The following is a 16,363-nucleotide window of genomic DNA, read 5'->3' as shown; positions in this document are numbered from 1 at the left end:
AAGGTCAATTGAGGCGTGCACAGGTGAAGACGTGCGAAGGGGGTGACATGAACTGTTGAGGCCATGTGACCCAATAGTATCATCATGTGTTGTGCAGAGATGGAAGGCTGTGGAAGCACCTGCTGACAGATGAAGGAGAGTCTGAAGGCGGTTGGATGGAAGAAATGCCCTCATGAGAACAGTGTCCAGGATCGCTCCAATGACTTGAAGCCACTGAGTGGGGATGAGATGTGATTTGGGCAGATTGATCTCGAATCCCAGAATTTGGAGAAATAGGATGGTGTGGTTGGTGGCCTGAAGCACTTCTTGAGACGAAGGAGCCTTGATTAACCAGTCGTCCAGGTAGGGGAAGACTTGGAGATGGTGAGTGCGTAGAAAAGCGGCCATCACAATGAGACACTTTGTGAAAACCCTGGGAGAGGAGGCGAGACCGAAGGGTAACACTTTGTACTGGTAATGACAGTGATTTATCATGAAGCGGAGATACTGTCTGGAGGCTAGATTGACTGGGATGTGAGTGTAGGCCTCCTTGAGATCGAGAGAGCATAGCCAGTCATCCTGAATGAGAAGAGGATAAAGTGTGGCTAGAGAAAGCATTTTGAACTTTTCTTTGACCAAGCATTTGTTGAGATCCCGGAGATCTAATATGGGTCTGAGGTCCCCTGTTTTTTTGGGGACCAGAAAATAACGGGAGTAAAATCCCTGTCCCTTCTGATCGGGAGGAACTTCCTCGATGGCATTCAGAATAAGGAGGGATTGTACCTCCTGAAGGAGGAGAGCGGATTGAGATGTGTTCAAAGCAGACTCTTTTGGAGGACTTTGGCTGGGAAGAGTCTGAGAGAATAGCCGTGGCGAATGATGTTTAGAACCCACTTGTCTGTAGTGATGAGCTCCCAACGACTGAGGAAAGCAGAAAGACGTCCTCCTATGGGTTGAGGCAGAAGAGAAAATGATGGAAGACTGGCTAGGCCCTGGAGAATGAAGTCAAAAGGGTTGAGTTGACTTCGGTTGCACAGCAGGTTTCACTTGCTGCTGCTGCGGAGCACGAGGTTGTTGGCGTTGCTGCTGACGTTGACGCCTAGGCTGCTGAGGAGCAGATGGTAAAGGTCTAGCAGAGTAGCGGCGCTGATAAGAAGATTGTGGGCGAAAGGGCTGCGCGGGTGGAGGCTTCTTTTTGTTCTTGAGAAGAGTGTCCTAGCGAGTCTCATGTGCCAACAATTTCTGTGTGGTAGAATCGAGAGAGTCACCAAATAACTCATCTCCAAGGCAAGGAGCATTGGCAAGGCAATCCTGGTGATTGATGTCAAACTCCGAAACCCTAAGCCAAGCGAGACGGCACATAGCCACAGCCATCGCAGTAGCCCTCGAGGTGATATCAAAGATGTCGTAGATTGAATGTACCATAAATTTCCTAAGCTTTAATAGGCTAGAAGTGTATTGGTGGAAAGAAGGTAGTTTCCGTTCAGGCAAGTACTTCTCAAAGGAAGCCAGTTGTTGAACAAGGTGTTTCAAATAGAAGGAAAAATGAAATGCATAATTGCCTGATCGGTTGGCAAGCATAGCATTTTGGTACAAACGCTTGTCAAACTTATCCATGGCCTTCCCCTCTCTGCCAGGAGGGACAGAAGCATAGACACTAGTGCCCGCAGACTTTTTTAGGGTGGACTCAACCAACAAAGATTCATGCGGTAGTTGGGGTTTGTCAAAACCCGGAATGGGAATGACTTTGTATAAGGTATTCAACTTGCGAGGAGCACCAGGGATTGTTAAAGGTGTCTCAAGATTTTTGTAAAAAGTCTCCCTCAAGATGTCATGAAGAGGCAATTTAAGGAATTCCTTTGGAGGCTGATCAAAGTCCAAAGCTTCAAGAAATGCCTTAGATTTCTTGGATTCAGCCTCCAAAGGAATAGACAGAGACTCACACATCTCCTTTAAAAAGAAGGTAAAGGAGGAATGTTCCGGTCTGGAAGAAGGTTCCCATAGAGAGGGGTCCTCTTCAACTGAAGAAACCTCGTCCTCAGAGAGCAGAGGCTCCTCAGAGTCGTCCCACAAATCAGGGTCCCGTACCTGAGAGACACGGCCCCGGGAGTCCGGTGTGGAAGGCTCAGCGTGCCGGGTCTTACGCACCGATTTCCCGGAACGCAAGGAAGTGGCACCGGGGGAAGTTAAAGGTTGTCGGTGCCGGGACTGATCAGAAAGGAGTGGGGGTTCGGTGGTTTGAACAGCCCGATGAAGACTTCTCGGTTCCGCACACAAAATTGGCATGGAAGTCGAGGAGGCAGAATGGACCGGTACCGACAGAGTAGAAGCTGACAATAGAGGCTGCTCTACGGCCGGTACCGGCGGCTCAGACCGGACCGGGACTGGAAGGTTCGGTGCCAACAGAGCAGGAAGGAGTTGTTGTAATTGCTCCTTAAGTTGGACTTGGAGGATAGCCGTAATCCGGTCATCCAAGGAAGGCACCTGTATCGCTTTCTTTTTCTGCGGTACCTGCGGTGCCGCTCAATGCACAGAGGATGAGGAGGCCAAGGAGGATGCACTCACCTCGATAGGGGCGGAGCGCCTCGAGGTCGGCAGGACTGGACTCTCTGCCATAGCGACCGGAGGACACTCCAAAGAGGAAGACTTCTTAGCCGGCTTACCTGAGGGTTGCGACGCCGGGGCGGTATCGCGCAGCGTCGATGAAGTAGGCGCCGGCTGAGACGTCGTCGACGCCGGTGCCGATGCCAAACAAAAGTTTCTGTTGAAGCTGCCTGTTCTTTAGAGTACGCTTCTTTAGAGTAGCACAATGGGTGCAGGTGGAAGCCCTATGATCCGGACCCAAGCATTGCAAGCACCTGTTGTGCGGGTCAATCAACGAAATGGGCCGGGCACACTGTTGGCACTTCTTGAAACCTGGCTGAGGGGACATGAAGGTAAAGACGGCCTCCGCCAAATCGAAAGCGGAGGCTTCGATGATGACTACAGGCCCCGCCGGGGCAAACCCGCGAAAAAAATTAAAATTTTACTTTTTTTTTAGATTATAAAGAGAAATAAATAAAAAGAGGAAGAGAAGCTTCCAAAAAGACAAAAAATACGTGAGCGGGAAGGCAGAGAAAAAAAATTTTCCAACAGCCGTTGAAAAACACGCGTCTGCTTAGCTCTGCGGAAACTAAGAAACTGGGGACCGTGCGCCTCCGTCGGGCGGGAAGGCACTCGCGCATGCACGGTGCAGCCTAGCTAGAACTTTCTAAGCTCTTAGAGTGCAATCACTCTAAAATTGTCCGTACCGGGGCTCCGTCGGTGCCGTCACCCATTAGTTAAGAATATGCTGCCTGCTTGTCCTGGGATAAAACTCGCTGCACTTCTATGAGTTTGCTCATTTAGGGGCCCTTTTAATAAGCTACATTAAGCAGCCAACATGGTTATCAGCAAGGTAGTAAGTAACGCAGGCCTGCACCACTATGTGCTGAGTTAACATTGGGGCCTTTGCATAAAAATACTTTGTTAGCTGCTTAATGTGGGAGAAGGTTGGGTCTTTACCATATACTAGCTTTCCCAATTGTCAATAGCATGGCTGAACTTACCACCACCTGAAGAGGAGACAGTATGTGCAACTGTATACTAACAGATGCTAATTCAGCTGACCAGTACTAATGCGGGCCATGCGGCGCAACCTCAATCTCCCAATTCTACTTCCCGACTTTGAAACAGTTCTTCAGTCTCTTTCCCCACATGAAGAATCCCCTCTGACCCTAAACATGAAGTAGCTCTCTAACTCCCCCTTTTCAGACATGAGACAGCCCTTTTATCCCCCTCCCAAGATATGAAAAAGCCCTCTGATAGCACCTGCTAATAAGAAGTTATTCTTTGATCCCAACCTCGATGTGAAGCCCTGCCCTGACAGCAAAATCTTGGCCCTTCATTGCCTGTCCAACAAATACTCCTACTCCCCACTCATGTCCACCCTCCTAGGATGTGGCAATCCATGTCTTAGCAGGTGGCAGTTCTACCCCACTGTCACCTGGGTCGATGACTTCTCCAAAATGGCACTTGACCCCTAGTAGGGGAGCTGGCTGGGCAATATAGGGGCAGGATTTGCTGTCAGAGGTAGGGCTTAATGTTGGGGAGGGGGGCAGAATCAAAGGGGAGCTTTTTAGCAAATTGGATCAGAGGGCTTTTTCATTTCTGGAGAGGGGAGATTGGAGGATTGCTTTATTTGAGGGAGGGGGGATCGAAAGGCTGGCTTCATGTTCTGAGATTGGGATCAGAGGGACTCCTCGTGTGGGGAGGGAAATAGGAGGGTTGATAAATGTTAGGGGTAGGGTCGGGAACAGGGATCAGATGGAAAAGTGGGTGTACCACTGCATCCGTTCTTTATTTACTTCATCTTCAGTGTCCCATATTAAATGTAGCACCTGAAAGAGTAAGTGTCTATGCTATCAGCACTGCCTGTAAAATAGTAACTGGAAGTAACTCTCTGACTTCAAAACTAAATGCATGGCAAGTGTTGGCCATGCCCCTGAATTTACTATAAAGGCTGCAAATTAATTTCTGCATGAAATGTGCGGTAAGAGCAAAATTTACTACACTTTAGTAAACGGGCCCCTTATTTATTTAATGATTTGGGTTTAATTGCTTGATTTTTGTTTACTACAACCAACAAACTGGTACATCAGAAGAAGCAATAACCAGGGGACTGAGATAAAAGCAACTAATGGATCACATTTAGCAGTTAAGTTCTGAATTAGCATTCTACAAGCCTTGTACTGTTAGAAGTGCACAACCCACTCTATGCCTACATTAGATTAAGGCTACCTCCTACAATCATATTCTGCTGTACTCCTCATGATATGACACAATATGCACACCATTCTTACCATATACTAGCTTGGGATTCTGGCATTTCAACTCTTGCACTATATCTACCACCATTGCTAGGAAGGATTTGTCTCTGGTGTATCCTTTAGAAAAGAGAAAGAAATAAAGGCAAAATTAGTCAGTTGGAACAAAGATTGCATCCAAAAAAATCAAGAAAAACAGGAAGGAAAGAATAGAGGATGACAGTAGTGCAGAGGTACAAAGAGCATCAATGGGCAGAAGCAGACTTAGGAATTTGTCACTAAGAAATAGAAAACAAAACTGTAAATATCGTAATTAGGAATTCATTTTTTAGCTTTTTATAAGTGTTAGAGGCCAGCTGAAACTGGTGGCTTTAGTTGCAGCCAAAACTGAATCTGCAGCCAAAATTGGCTGCTCAGTTTTGGCTGGAACCAAAGAAGGAACTGTGCCCTCTCCCACCGCAGGTCTGTTGTCCTCCAGATAGAAAGCCCATCTCCCCTCCCCGGGCTGCCTCCCACCCCTACCACACACACACATAGGTCCTCCCAGGGCCTACCTTCTAAAACCCTGATGGTCTAGAGGCCTCTTCGGGGCAGGAGCATCTTGAGTTGTTCCTGCGCTCACTGGATGTATTGTAAAAATAGCAGTTGTGACTTCCCGTAGTAGCATTGCGAGACTGCTGCAGGAAATTGTGGCCGCCATTTTCAGATTGGAACCAGCATGGGCAGGAGCAATCCCCAGTCACTCCTGCTCATGCCATTTCCAATCTCAAAATGATGGCTACAACCTCTTACGGCAGCTTTGTGATACTGCCATGAGACGTTGCGGACACTATTTTGAGATAAGAAATGGCATCAGCAGGAGTGACTAGGAATTGTTATTCCAATTCCAAAATGGTAGTCATCTGTTGCTACAGAAAGTCATGGTCACCATTTTCAAAACACAGCGAGCAGAGGCAGAAGCAACACGGGATGCTCTCTGCCCTGAAGAGTCTTAGGGGAACAGACTTGCGGCAGTGGTGACAGGGCTGTAGTTCTGATTTAAGCTGACACAGGCATTTTTGACCCAACCGAAATACAGATTTCTGGTAAGTTTTAAAGCCAAATCCAAAACTGAAATTTATTCATATAACTTTACCTAAATTTTTGGTGGAACTTAGCCAAATAAGTCTACTGCAGAATATATTCCATTAAGGTTATCTGGTTAACTTTAACCCAGTTCTTTCAGCAGCTTGCACTATCCATATGGACGGATGGATCATGCCACCAAGTCCATGGCAACATGCACAGTGAGGAATCCACCCTGTGATGTTTCACTGCAGAGTACATGAGTGGTTTGCCATTGCCTTCTCCTGCACAGTGTACAGCTCGACTATGTCGCTGCTGCCCAACATAGAGGTCCTTACCCTACAGCACCTGGGTCCTGCATCATCACATTTGAAAACCAGCATTGAGATCACCACATTGCATTTACTTTGATTAAAGATCATGCACTTTGTGCATCGTCTCCAAAACTTTTCTTTTGTTTATCATTCCCAGGTGGTCTCCCATCCAGGTACTAGCCAAGCCTGACCCTGCTTTGCTTCTGATAGTACAAGTGGGCCTACTCAGGGTGGCCAGGGCATAGGCATATTATCCATATAACTTTGCCCAAACAGAGTTCTTTGTCACATCTAGGGAATACCTCCAGCCCTTTTCTGCCGTCATCTTCTATGTTTCTATGAATATCGGTCCCTAGGTATAGACTTAAGAGGATGGGTCAGTAGGGTGGGCAGACTTGATGGGCTATAGCCCTTTTCTGCCGTCATCTTCTATGTTTCCATGTTTCTACTTCACAACCATCTATATTTTGTGCAGCAAGATAGAGGAGGGGATTAGATAGGAGGGGAAGTTTTCACTATAATTGCAAAGTTGTTAAATCTGTAATAGCAACATAAGTAGAAGTCAGCAGATAAAGACCAGAATGGTCCATCCAGAATGATCTACCCAACAGAATGGTCAGAGTTGTATCTGGTACTCTACAAGTTCTATTTCTTCATGATTAGAAGATTAGATTTATACTTTTGATAATCTTCTTTCTGTTAGTCCCTGTAAGATTCCATGCGCTAGGTATTCAATCCCAACCCGCAATCCAGGAGTTGCAGAAATCCAACACTTTCGTGAGCACATGCTCCACCCCCTTAGCCTGAGAGCTAGCAAACATATCCAGTTACCATATGTACTCGAATATAAGTCAATCTGACTATAAGTAGAGACCCCCATTTTTCCCCCCAAAAAAGGAGGAAAAATGGTTGACTCGAATATAAGATTGGGGCTTAATATTAATGTGCCATGCCCTGCCAGGATCTGCACCCAGTGTCCCCGCCCTCACACCCTCCCCTGCCAGGCTCTGCACCCAGCCCTCTTCCCTTCCTCAGTAGGCTCTGCACCCAGTTACCTTCACTCCCTGCCAGGCTCTGTACCCAGCCCTCCTCACTCCCTGCCAAGCTCTGCACCCAGCCCTCTTCCCTCCCTGCCCTACCCAGCTCTGTACCCAGCCCTCCCCTCACTTCCTGCCTAGCTCACCCAGCCCTCTTCCCTCCCTACCCTACCAGGTTCTGTACCCACCCCCCTCAATCCTTGCCAGGCTCTTTATTTATTTATTTATTCATTCATTCACTTTTCTATACCGTTCTCCCAGGAAGTATCAAAAAGAATGTCACCGTGTGGTTCGGAAAGCCAAAAGAGAGTATGAGGAGAGGCTAGCCAGGGAAGCTAGAAATTTCAAACCATTCTTTAGATATGTTAAAGGGAAGCAGCTGGCTAGAGAGGAGGTGGGACCGCTGGATGACGGAGACAGGAAGGGAGTGGTGAAGGAGGAGAAGGTAGTGGCAGAAAGACTTAACATGTTCTTCTCATCTGTATTTACAAACGAAAACACGTCCAACATACCGGAACCTGAGCAATTCTTCAACGGAAGTCAAGCAGAAAAATTAACATCCATGGAAGTGAGCCTTGAGGACGTCCGCAGGCAGATAGAAAGACTAAAAACTGACAAATCCCCGGGTCCGGACGGGATACATCCAAGGGTTCTGAAGGAATTAAAGGAGGAGATAGCGGAACTACTGCAGCAAATTTGCGACTTATCTCTGAAAACAGGCGTGATCCCAGAGGATTGGAAGATAGCCAACGTTACGCCCATCTTTAAAAAGGGATCAAGAGGTGACCCGGGAAACTACAGGCCGGTGAGCCTGACTTCAATTCCGGGGAAAATGGTGGAAGCACTGATAAAAGAAAACATTGATAAACATTTTGAAAAAAATGAGCTTCTGATAACCAGCCAGCATGGTTTCTGCAAGGGAAGATCGTGCCTAACGAACTTATTGCACTTCTTCGAAGGGATTAACAGACGGATGGACAAAGGAGACCCCATAGACATCATATATCTAGATTTCCAAAAAGCCTTTGACAAGGTGCCCCATGAACGTTTACTCCGGAAACTGAAGAACCATGGGGTGGAAGGAGACATACATAGATGGATCAGAAACTGGTTGGAGGGTAGAAAACAAAGGGTAGGAGTGAAGGGTCACTACTCCGACTGGAGGAGGGCCACGAGTGGTGTCCCGCAGGGCTTGGTGCTCAGGACGATGCTATTTAATATCTTTATAAATGATCTAGAAACAGGGACGAAGTGTGAGATAATAAAATTTGCGGACGACACCAAACTATTTAATGGAGCTCGGACTAAAGAGGACTGCGAAGAATTGCAGAGAGACTTGAATAAACTAGAAGAATGGGCGACAAGATGGCCGATGAAGTTCAACGTTGAGAAATGTAAGGTATTACATGTGGGGAGCAGAAACTCGAGATACGACTATACAATGGAAGGGATGTTATTGAATAAGAGTACCCAGGAAAGGGACTTGGGGGTAATAGTGGACATGACAATGAAGCCGATGACACGGTGTGCAGCGGCCGCTAAGAGAGCAAATAGAATGCTTGGTATAATCAAAAAGGGTATTACAGCCAGAACGAAAGAAGTTATCCTGCCGTTGTATCGGGCAATGGTATGCCCACATTTGGAGTACTGCGTCCAATATTGGTCGCCGTACCTTAAGAAGGATATAGCGTTAGTCGAGAGGGTTCAGAGGAGAGCGACACGTCTGATAAAAGGTATGGAAAACCTGTCATACGCTGAAAGATTGGAGAAGCTGGGTCTCTTTTCCCTGTAGAAGAGGAGACTTAGAGGGGATATGATAGAGACTTATAAGATCATGAAGGGCATAGAGAGAGTAGAGAGGGACAGATTCTTCAAACTTTCAAAAAATAAAAGAACAAGAGGGCACTTGGAAAAGTTGATAGGGGACAGATTCAAAACAAATACTAGAAAGTTCTTTTTTACCCAACGTGTGGTGGACACCTGGAATGCGCTTCTAGAGGATGTTATAGGGCAGAGTACGGTACTGGGGTTTAAGAAGGGATTGGACAATTTCCTACTGGAAAAGGGGATAGAGGGGTATAGATAGAGGATTACTGCACAGGTCCTGGACCTGTTGGGCCACCGCGTGAGCAGACTGCTGGGCACGATGGACCTCGGGTCTGACCCAGCAGAGGCAGTTCTTATGTTCTTATGTTCTCAGAACGGTTTACATTAATTTATTCAGGTTCTCAAGCATTTTACCCTGTCTCACCTTCCTACCCTGTACACCCTCTGGTGGTCTACTGGTAGACCGGGACAGGAGGGATGCCTCCTGTCTTCCGTCCTGGCTGACTAACTTTTTTTTAAAACTACTTTTTAAAATTTTAAACTAAACCACACACCCCCTCCCCGCTGCTTACCTTTTGGTCCAGCGGTCTACAGGGCAGATGCGATCTTTCCGTGCCTTGCCCTGTACTGAGCTGAGCCTCCGTCCCCTCCATTTCCATTTTGAGCCCAGCAGTGCACCTGATAGGACCGAGCTTTTCGTGCTTCCTGCTCGGCCCTGCACTGCTCTCTGAATGGCCGCCACAAGTTCTCACGGGAAGAACAGAATTTCATCCAAGTCCCAAACACCCAGAATAAAACCATTTGGACATGGGAGGGGCCAAACTTATAATGGACTGCCCATCCACACATGGCAACAGAGCAGTGGGACACCTTACACGGCACTGCTGTGAACTTCACAAAAAGGGTGCCAGATAAACATCTCGCCAGAAAGCCCCCCAAAACCACTATTCCCACCTGTCTACAACCCCAATAATCTTTATGGCTGCAGATGGCACTTATATGGCAGTAGAGTACAGTTAGTAAGGGGGGTGTTTGGGAGGCGCACTTGTTCCACCATAAATGTAGTGGTTAGAGTGGCTTATGGGCTGGATCCTCCTTTCTATGTTTCACTAGCCCACCCCCAAGCTAAGACACCTGTGTGCAACTCTTAGGCTTTCCTATACCTGGAAATAGGTATGTACTTTTTATGCTGATCTTTGTAGGGGTGTGAGGGGGGTCAGTGAACACTGGGGGAGTGTGTCTGTATCTTTACTTTGTCTCTCCAGTGGTTATCTGGTCACTTTGGATACCTTTTTGGCACCTATACCTGATTTTACATTGTCTAATTCACAACATTTAAGTTTTGTCCAGGATGTCTAGTAAAACATTTGATTATCCCTGCAGGAGAACTAAGTCTAGGTCAGACCCCATCCTGCCCTAACCACTCCTCCAGATACACCCTTTCAGCTCTGGGCACACAGCGGCATTCAGAAGCATAAAACATCCTGTGGCATGTCCAGAAAGTGGTTTGATTATTGGCACTTGGATGACCTGTTCTTTTAGGTTATCCAAGTGCCGACTTGGGGGCAGGTTTTTAGATGTGTTTAAGTTTTGATTATGAGCCCACTAGCGTATGGAATCCGGAAGGGACGTAACAGAAATTAACACGGGCATGTTTAATCTCTCTCTCTCTCTACCAATTTTGGACCAAGACCACAGATTCTACACAGATTCTGGCACCGATTCTACTTCCCAACTACTAGAGTTGCCACTCCAGCCTTGATCTCAATATATCATTACTTCAATTATATGGGAGACAACTCAGTAACTTCTGTGATGCTATAAACAGAGTTGTTGAGTAGAAGATATAGAATCTGTTATTTGAGTGAAGGACTCAATATATCATTGCCATTTATGGGACACAGACCATAGAGGTCTGCCTAGTGCTGGTCTTATTCCCAACCTCTGGAACTCCATTCAAAGTTCACTCTAGCTATGACATCATTTAAGTTTTGTTTTAATTTGATGCCATTCTTGAATTCTCTTGCTGGTTTTGTCTTTGTTGTTATGTAATTGGAAATATGGGCTATTAATGGTAAATGTTAGTGGATAACAGTTTGATATCCCAATATAAATAAATATATTCTCCACAGCCAGCAAGTTGACTGGAGAGAAATTTACTCCCAAAGTTACTTAGAAAAACATAAGAACATAAGCAATGCCTCCGCTGGGTCAGACCTGAGGTCCATCGTGTCCAGCAGTCCGCTCACGCGGCGGCCCAACAGGTCCAGGACCTGTGCAGTAATCCTCTATCTATACCCCTCTATACCCTTTTCCAGCAGGAAATTGTCCAATCTTTTCTTAAACCCCAGTACCGTACTCTGCCCTATTACGTCCTCTGGAAGAGAATTCCAGGTGTCCACCACACGTTGGGTAAAGAACTTCCTAACATCTTGAATAACAATCGTTGTACACTTAAGAACTTTCTAGTTTGTCACTGTATAGGCACTTTTCTAGTTCAAATACATACATATCCCAAACAAAATTTCTTTCCATAATAAAGCAGTACTTGCCTCCCCCCTTCTCTACTAACCAGCATATGTTTTTCAATCTAGTACTCCACTCCCCCCTCACCCCCTCCAATAACCTTAGTGTCCATCAGCCTACTCTCTTTGTATAGGTAAGTTGTCAATATCAAAAAGACACAAAAATGGAATTAAAAATCTAAGACAGACACAGAATAGGTTAGAAAGTCCTTTGGGCAGTGGTGTTTTCTGGGTTTTTTTTATTGGTGTTTATCCAGAACCTGTTTATTAATTAATTTTGCATCAGCTTGTTTTATCCGTATTTACCAGTTAACATCCAAAAAGAACAGCAGCCCTGATCTAAAGTGAAACTTGGATTTACCTGTTAATGTCCTTTCCTTAAGTCACTTATTTGGACTGGTCTGGCAGGACTAGTGTTCACCTGCCAACAGATGAGGAAGATTTTTTTTTTTTTAAGGATCTCAACTTCCCTTGGATTAGTGCTGCCTTCAGCTTCTCAGTATTCTATATCAAAGTTAAGACAATCAAAAGCAATTGTTATTTATTTTATCTGTCTTCCCAATTCACCACTAAAGTGAAACCTGATGTAGTCAAAAATTTCACTTCATGGTTACCAATCCAAAAATGAGATAATAATTGTACTAAGGATACGATTGTGTCAACTACCTTGAAAGTGTTAGCTTTCTGGATCTGCCTAAGAGCCCTTGCATGGCTTCCTCTGGTAGTTTCTAGATTGGCCTGACAGGACTCAAGGAAAGGAAATTAACAGATAAGTTCACCTACTTTATTGTCCATATCAGACCAGTCTGGACAAATAGAATGCACCCAACCTTTTCTCAAATTGGACAGAAGAAAGTTATAGTAGTGGACTCCTGCATCTAAGGCAGTGTATCTCAAACTGTATGCCTCAGCACACTGAGGAGGAAGAGAGGCACCTGCCAGCTGACTTCCCTACGCGGTACGGTGCCAACGCTGCCTGATTTGCCGGAGGTCCGCATGTTTCCCCCTTCTCTCTAGCGTCCTCCAGCTTCCACCCTGGCCTCCCAATCTCACTTTTAAAGCTAATTACAGCAGCCTGCAGATGATCACCGATAGCGTTTTATTATTATATATGAAATAATTTTACCTAAGCGCACATGCGCACTCTTAATGCCATGTTGCCTGGTCTGTAGTTCCGTGGCCGGCAGAGTGCGCATGCGCGCTTACCACGCATCTTTCTGTCTCGCAGCGGGCTTGCCGGCTCCGGCCAGACAAAGTTCATTTTTTTTGTTCAAAGCCCCCGCCGCGGCTCCTCTATCGAACCTCATCAGAGTCAGAGAAGACTTCCGACTCTGGCGGGGATCGAGAGAGGAGACGCAGCGTCAGCTTTGAACTAAAAAATGAACTTTGTCTGGCTGGAGTCGGCAAGCCCGCTGCGAGACAGAGAGATGACATTTGAATATTAACAGCAACTCGGCAACGGGGGAGGGGGAAGAAACCTAAAGTAAGCCATGCTAGGGGTGGCGGCACATTTTTGTTTTTTGACAGAATGGATGATTTTCAACAGACAAAGCAACGGTGGAGGCTCCTCTCTTGAGCCGCACCTGCGTCGGAGGCTTCCGATGCAGGCGGGGATCTAGAGAGGAGCCGCGAAGGCGGCTTTTAAAACAAAAATAAACTTCTCAAAGTAACTAAGGGAGCCGTTAGCCTAAGGGTAGTCTAAAAACAAAGTTGCCAAAATTCAGTCGTAGGAGTCAAGCTTACTTCTGACCGGCTCCCTTACTGCCCCCCCCTTCCCTTCCCTTCCCACGGTCCCAACTACAAATCTGCCAATTCCAGCAGCGTGTGCAGACTCTACACACGCTGCTTCGGGGCCTTCTACTGCCCTGATTTGCTCTGCCGCATCTCTGATGATGTCATCAGGGACGTGCCAGAGTAAATCATGGCATTAGAAGGCCTCGAAGCAGCGTGTGTAGAGTGCTGCACACGCTACTGGAATCGGCAGGTTTGTTGGGACCGCGGGAAGGGAAGGGGGCAGTAAGGGAGCCGGCCAGACTGCGGGAAGAGAAAGGGGAGGTAGGGAAAACGCTGCTGCAGCACAGGGAAGTGGTGTGGGGGGAGGGAAATGGAGGGGGAGGGAATGCTGCTGCTATGGCTGCTGCACAGGGAAATGGAGGGGGAGGGATTACTGCTGTGGCTGCTGCACAGGGAAGTGGGGGGAGAGAAATGCTGCTGCATAGGAGGCAGGGAGAGACACAGAAAGACAGACAGACAAAGAGGGCCAGGAAGAGAGACAGACAGAAAGAAAGACAGCGGGAGGGAAAGAGAGACACAGAAATAAAGACATACATATATTCTAGCACCCGTTAATGTAACTGGCTAAAATACTAGTTTTCAATATAGTGATTGAAATGTGTCAGTTTTGAGAATTTATATCTGCTGTGTATATTGTGTCTATATAAAAAATGAATGGAAAAAAATTGCATTACAATTAGTAAAGGGGTGGGATTTGGGGCAGAGCTTGGGTGGGTCTAGGGAGATCTGTGGTTGGGGTACTCAGTTGATATTTGTTAGACTTAGGGGGTACTTAGCTTGAAGTAGTTGAGAAACACTGCTGTAGGCAATCAGCTGGCACCAGTGCCTCTCCTTCTCTCTGGCCCTCTTCCCTGCTGGCACCCCCTACTGGCGTCTCAGGGCCCATCTGGAGGGCCTCTGCACATGCATGGACGTCAAAGTGATGATGTCACACATACGCGTAATGTCATCACGGCGATGTCTGCACACTTCTGGGTGCCTCAAGCCTTGGCTACTACCTTTAGTGTGCCCAGCTCGAAAAAGTTTGAGAGACACTGATCTAAGGTGTAGTCTATCCAGAACTGCACACCCATGTCAAAGCACTTAGGGCTATATTCACTGTACTTATCTTAGTGATCCGATCCTTGGACGAGTCTTCCCAGGTGACTGATTCACTAACCCTCCATGTGGGCAAATGTGGGCAATCAGAGGCACGCCCACAGCGACTGCACGGATTGCTGCAAAGCGATCCTAACACATGCGCAGACCATCTTCTTTGCCTGTAGATGATCTGCATATGCACTTGTTCTCCGTGAAGTCTGCACTGTCTCGGCATCAAAGTATATTAGTAAGCCATATATATTTTGCCACCACTGCCGCCTCCTTCTCTCTCCTCCATCTGCTCGCTCCCCCTTCTCTTTATTTCACCCTTCTCTTTATTTTCCCTGAATTAAACAGGCAACTACCGGCTTACTCTTTTGAAAACAACCCTGGTGCCATTTAAAATCCCCACGGCTTCGTTTTTCCTTGTGTAATCTCTTCTGCTTCATAACCCCCGAGGCGGAACAGTTACGGATTCGCGGCAGAGATGAAGGTAGGGTGGCAGAGAACAAGGTTTTTTGCTGCAGGGCAGGGATTTTAGGGCGGGAGAGAGCAGGAAAAGTCAGTGTTCCTTAAATTATTTAGTGAATCGCTGCCTTCCTACATTTGCATGCCATTTACCTCATTTGCTTGCGCGGATCAGATCGGGAGGAAGGTTAGTGAATTGGGCTGGGGTCACAAAGTGGTTGCAAATTGGTCGGGACACAATCGGTGTCCTTAGTGAATCTAGCCCTTAGTAAAGACAAGGCCTGCCAGTCTTATGTGATTTGCCAACTCTTGCTGGTATGTCCAAGGAGATATCTCCTTGACTACTCCTGAAATTTATATCTTAAAGACCACTATACCTTACTGAGACTAAAATAAACTAAACCTTAAGTTTGTATACCGCATCATCTCCACAATCGTAGAGCTTGGCGCGGTTTACAGGATATGGTATAGAGAAGGAACTCCAATGAGGGTTATAGGACAGTATAGAGAAAGTTTAGAGGGACTTAGTATAACAAAGCGGAGGAAGTATTACATTTTTGAGAATAACCAAGTTTTCAGATGTTTTCGGAAAAGTCAGAGGGCGCCCAGATTCTGAAGTGGGGTAGAAAGACTCATCAATATGCCAAAGACCTATAAGAAAATCAAAAGAAACTGGCACCTACAATCACCAAAAAGGTGAGACAATCAAATTGAGAATGGCAGCCCTAGAGAATGACACGGGGAAAAAATCTGTCCCCGTCACCGCCCCGTCCCCGGCCCACCATCCTCTGCACTGCCCCGTCACCGCCATTCCATTCACCGCCCTGTCACCGTCACTGCCATCCCTTTCACCGCCCCGTCACCGCCACTGCCATCCCATTCACCGCCCCGTCACCGTCCCCGCAGCATCCATATAAGCCTTAGTACTCTAATATTTAGCGTATTCCATTCTTATAAATCAAAGTTCCTGCTGCTGAACTAGAGAAAGAGATGTTCAGCTGGCAGGGCTTTGTTTATAAATTTTTATTAACACAACTAATATACCACCATAATGTTTCCGACAGAGGACAAGTATGCAATAAATGCATTTTGCTGTTTCAATGCCAGTGCTCAGCAGAACAACAGACAGCAATATGGACATTCACCTTATGTAGTACTTTTTTAATATATAAAAATAGGCAAAATTAGTTGCTGTTTTATCATTATATTTTCTTGCCATTATAGTATTCTTCATTGATCATTTTTCTTTTTAAATTCAAAACAAATTCAACCTATCTTGTGTCCCAGCATGAATTCATGTTTCACTCAATTGGCTGTTTCAAGGGAATTAACCCTCCAACTTCCATTTGCAAAAATACCCAATGTTGTTCCTTCTATGAGCAATATTTAAATTATGAGGAACAAAATTGGGTATTTTTGCTGAATTGTGT

At 46.3% G+C, this 16,363-nt stretch overlaps 1 protein-coding gene across 2 annotated transcripts in view; it reads right to left on the bottom strand.

Annotated features, from left to right (window-relative positions):
- The window catches only part of PDXK (pyridoxal kinase), a 266,020-nt gene that overhangs the window by 146,439 nt on the left and 103,218 nt on the right, over positions 1-16,363 (bottom strand). For both annotated transcript variants that reach the window (XM_033943087.1, XM_033943088.1), the window contains exon 4: positions 4,860-4,943. In XM_033943087.1, coding sequence (XP_033798978.1) covers positions 4,860-4,943 — 84 coding nt within the window. The remainder of the gene's footprint in view (positions 1-4,859; positions 4,944-16,363) is intronic.

This window comes from Geotrypetes seraphini, chromosome 4, assembly GCF_902459505.1.
Source record: "Geotrypetes seraphini chromosome 4, aGeoSer1.1, whole genome shotgun sequence".
Classification (NCBI taxonomy): Eukaryota; Metazoa; Chordata; class Amphibia; order Gymnophiona; family Dermophiidae; genus Geotrypetes; species Geotrypetes seraphini.
This window is presented reverse-complemented; position numbering and strand designations above follow the sequence as displayed.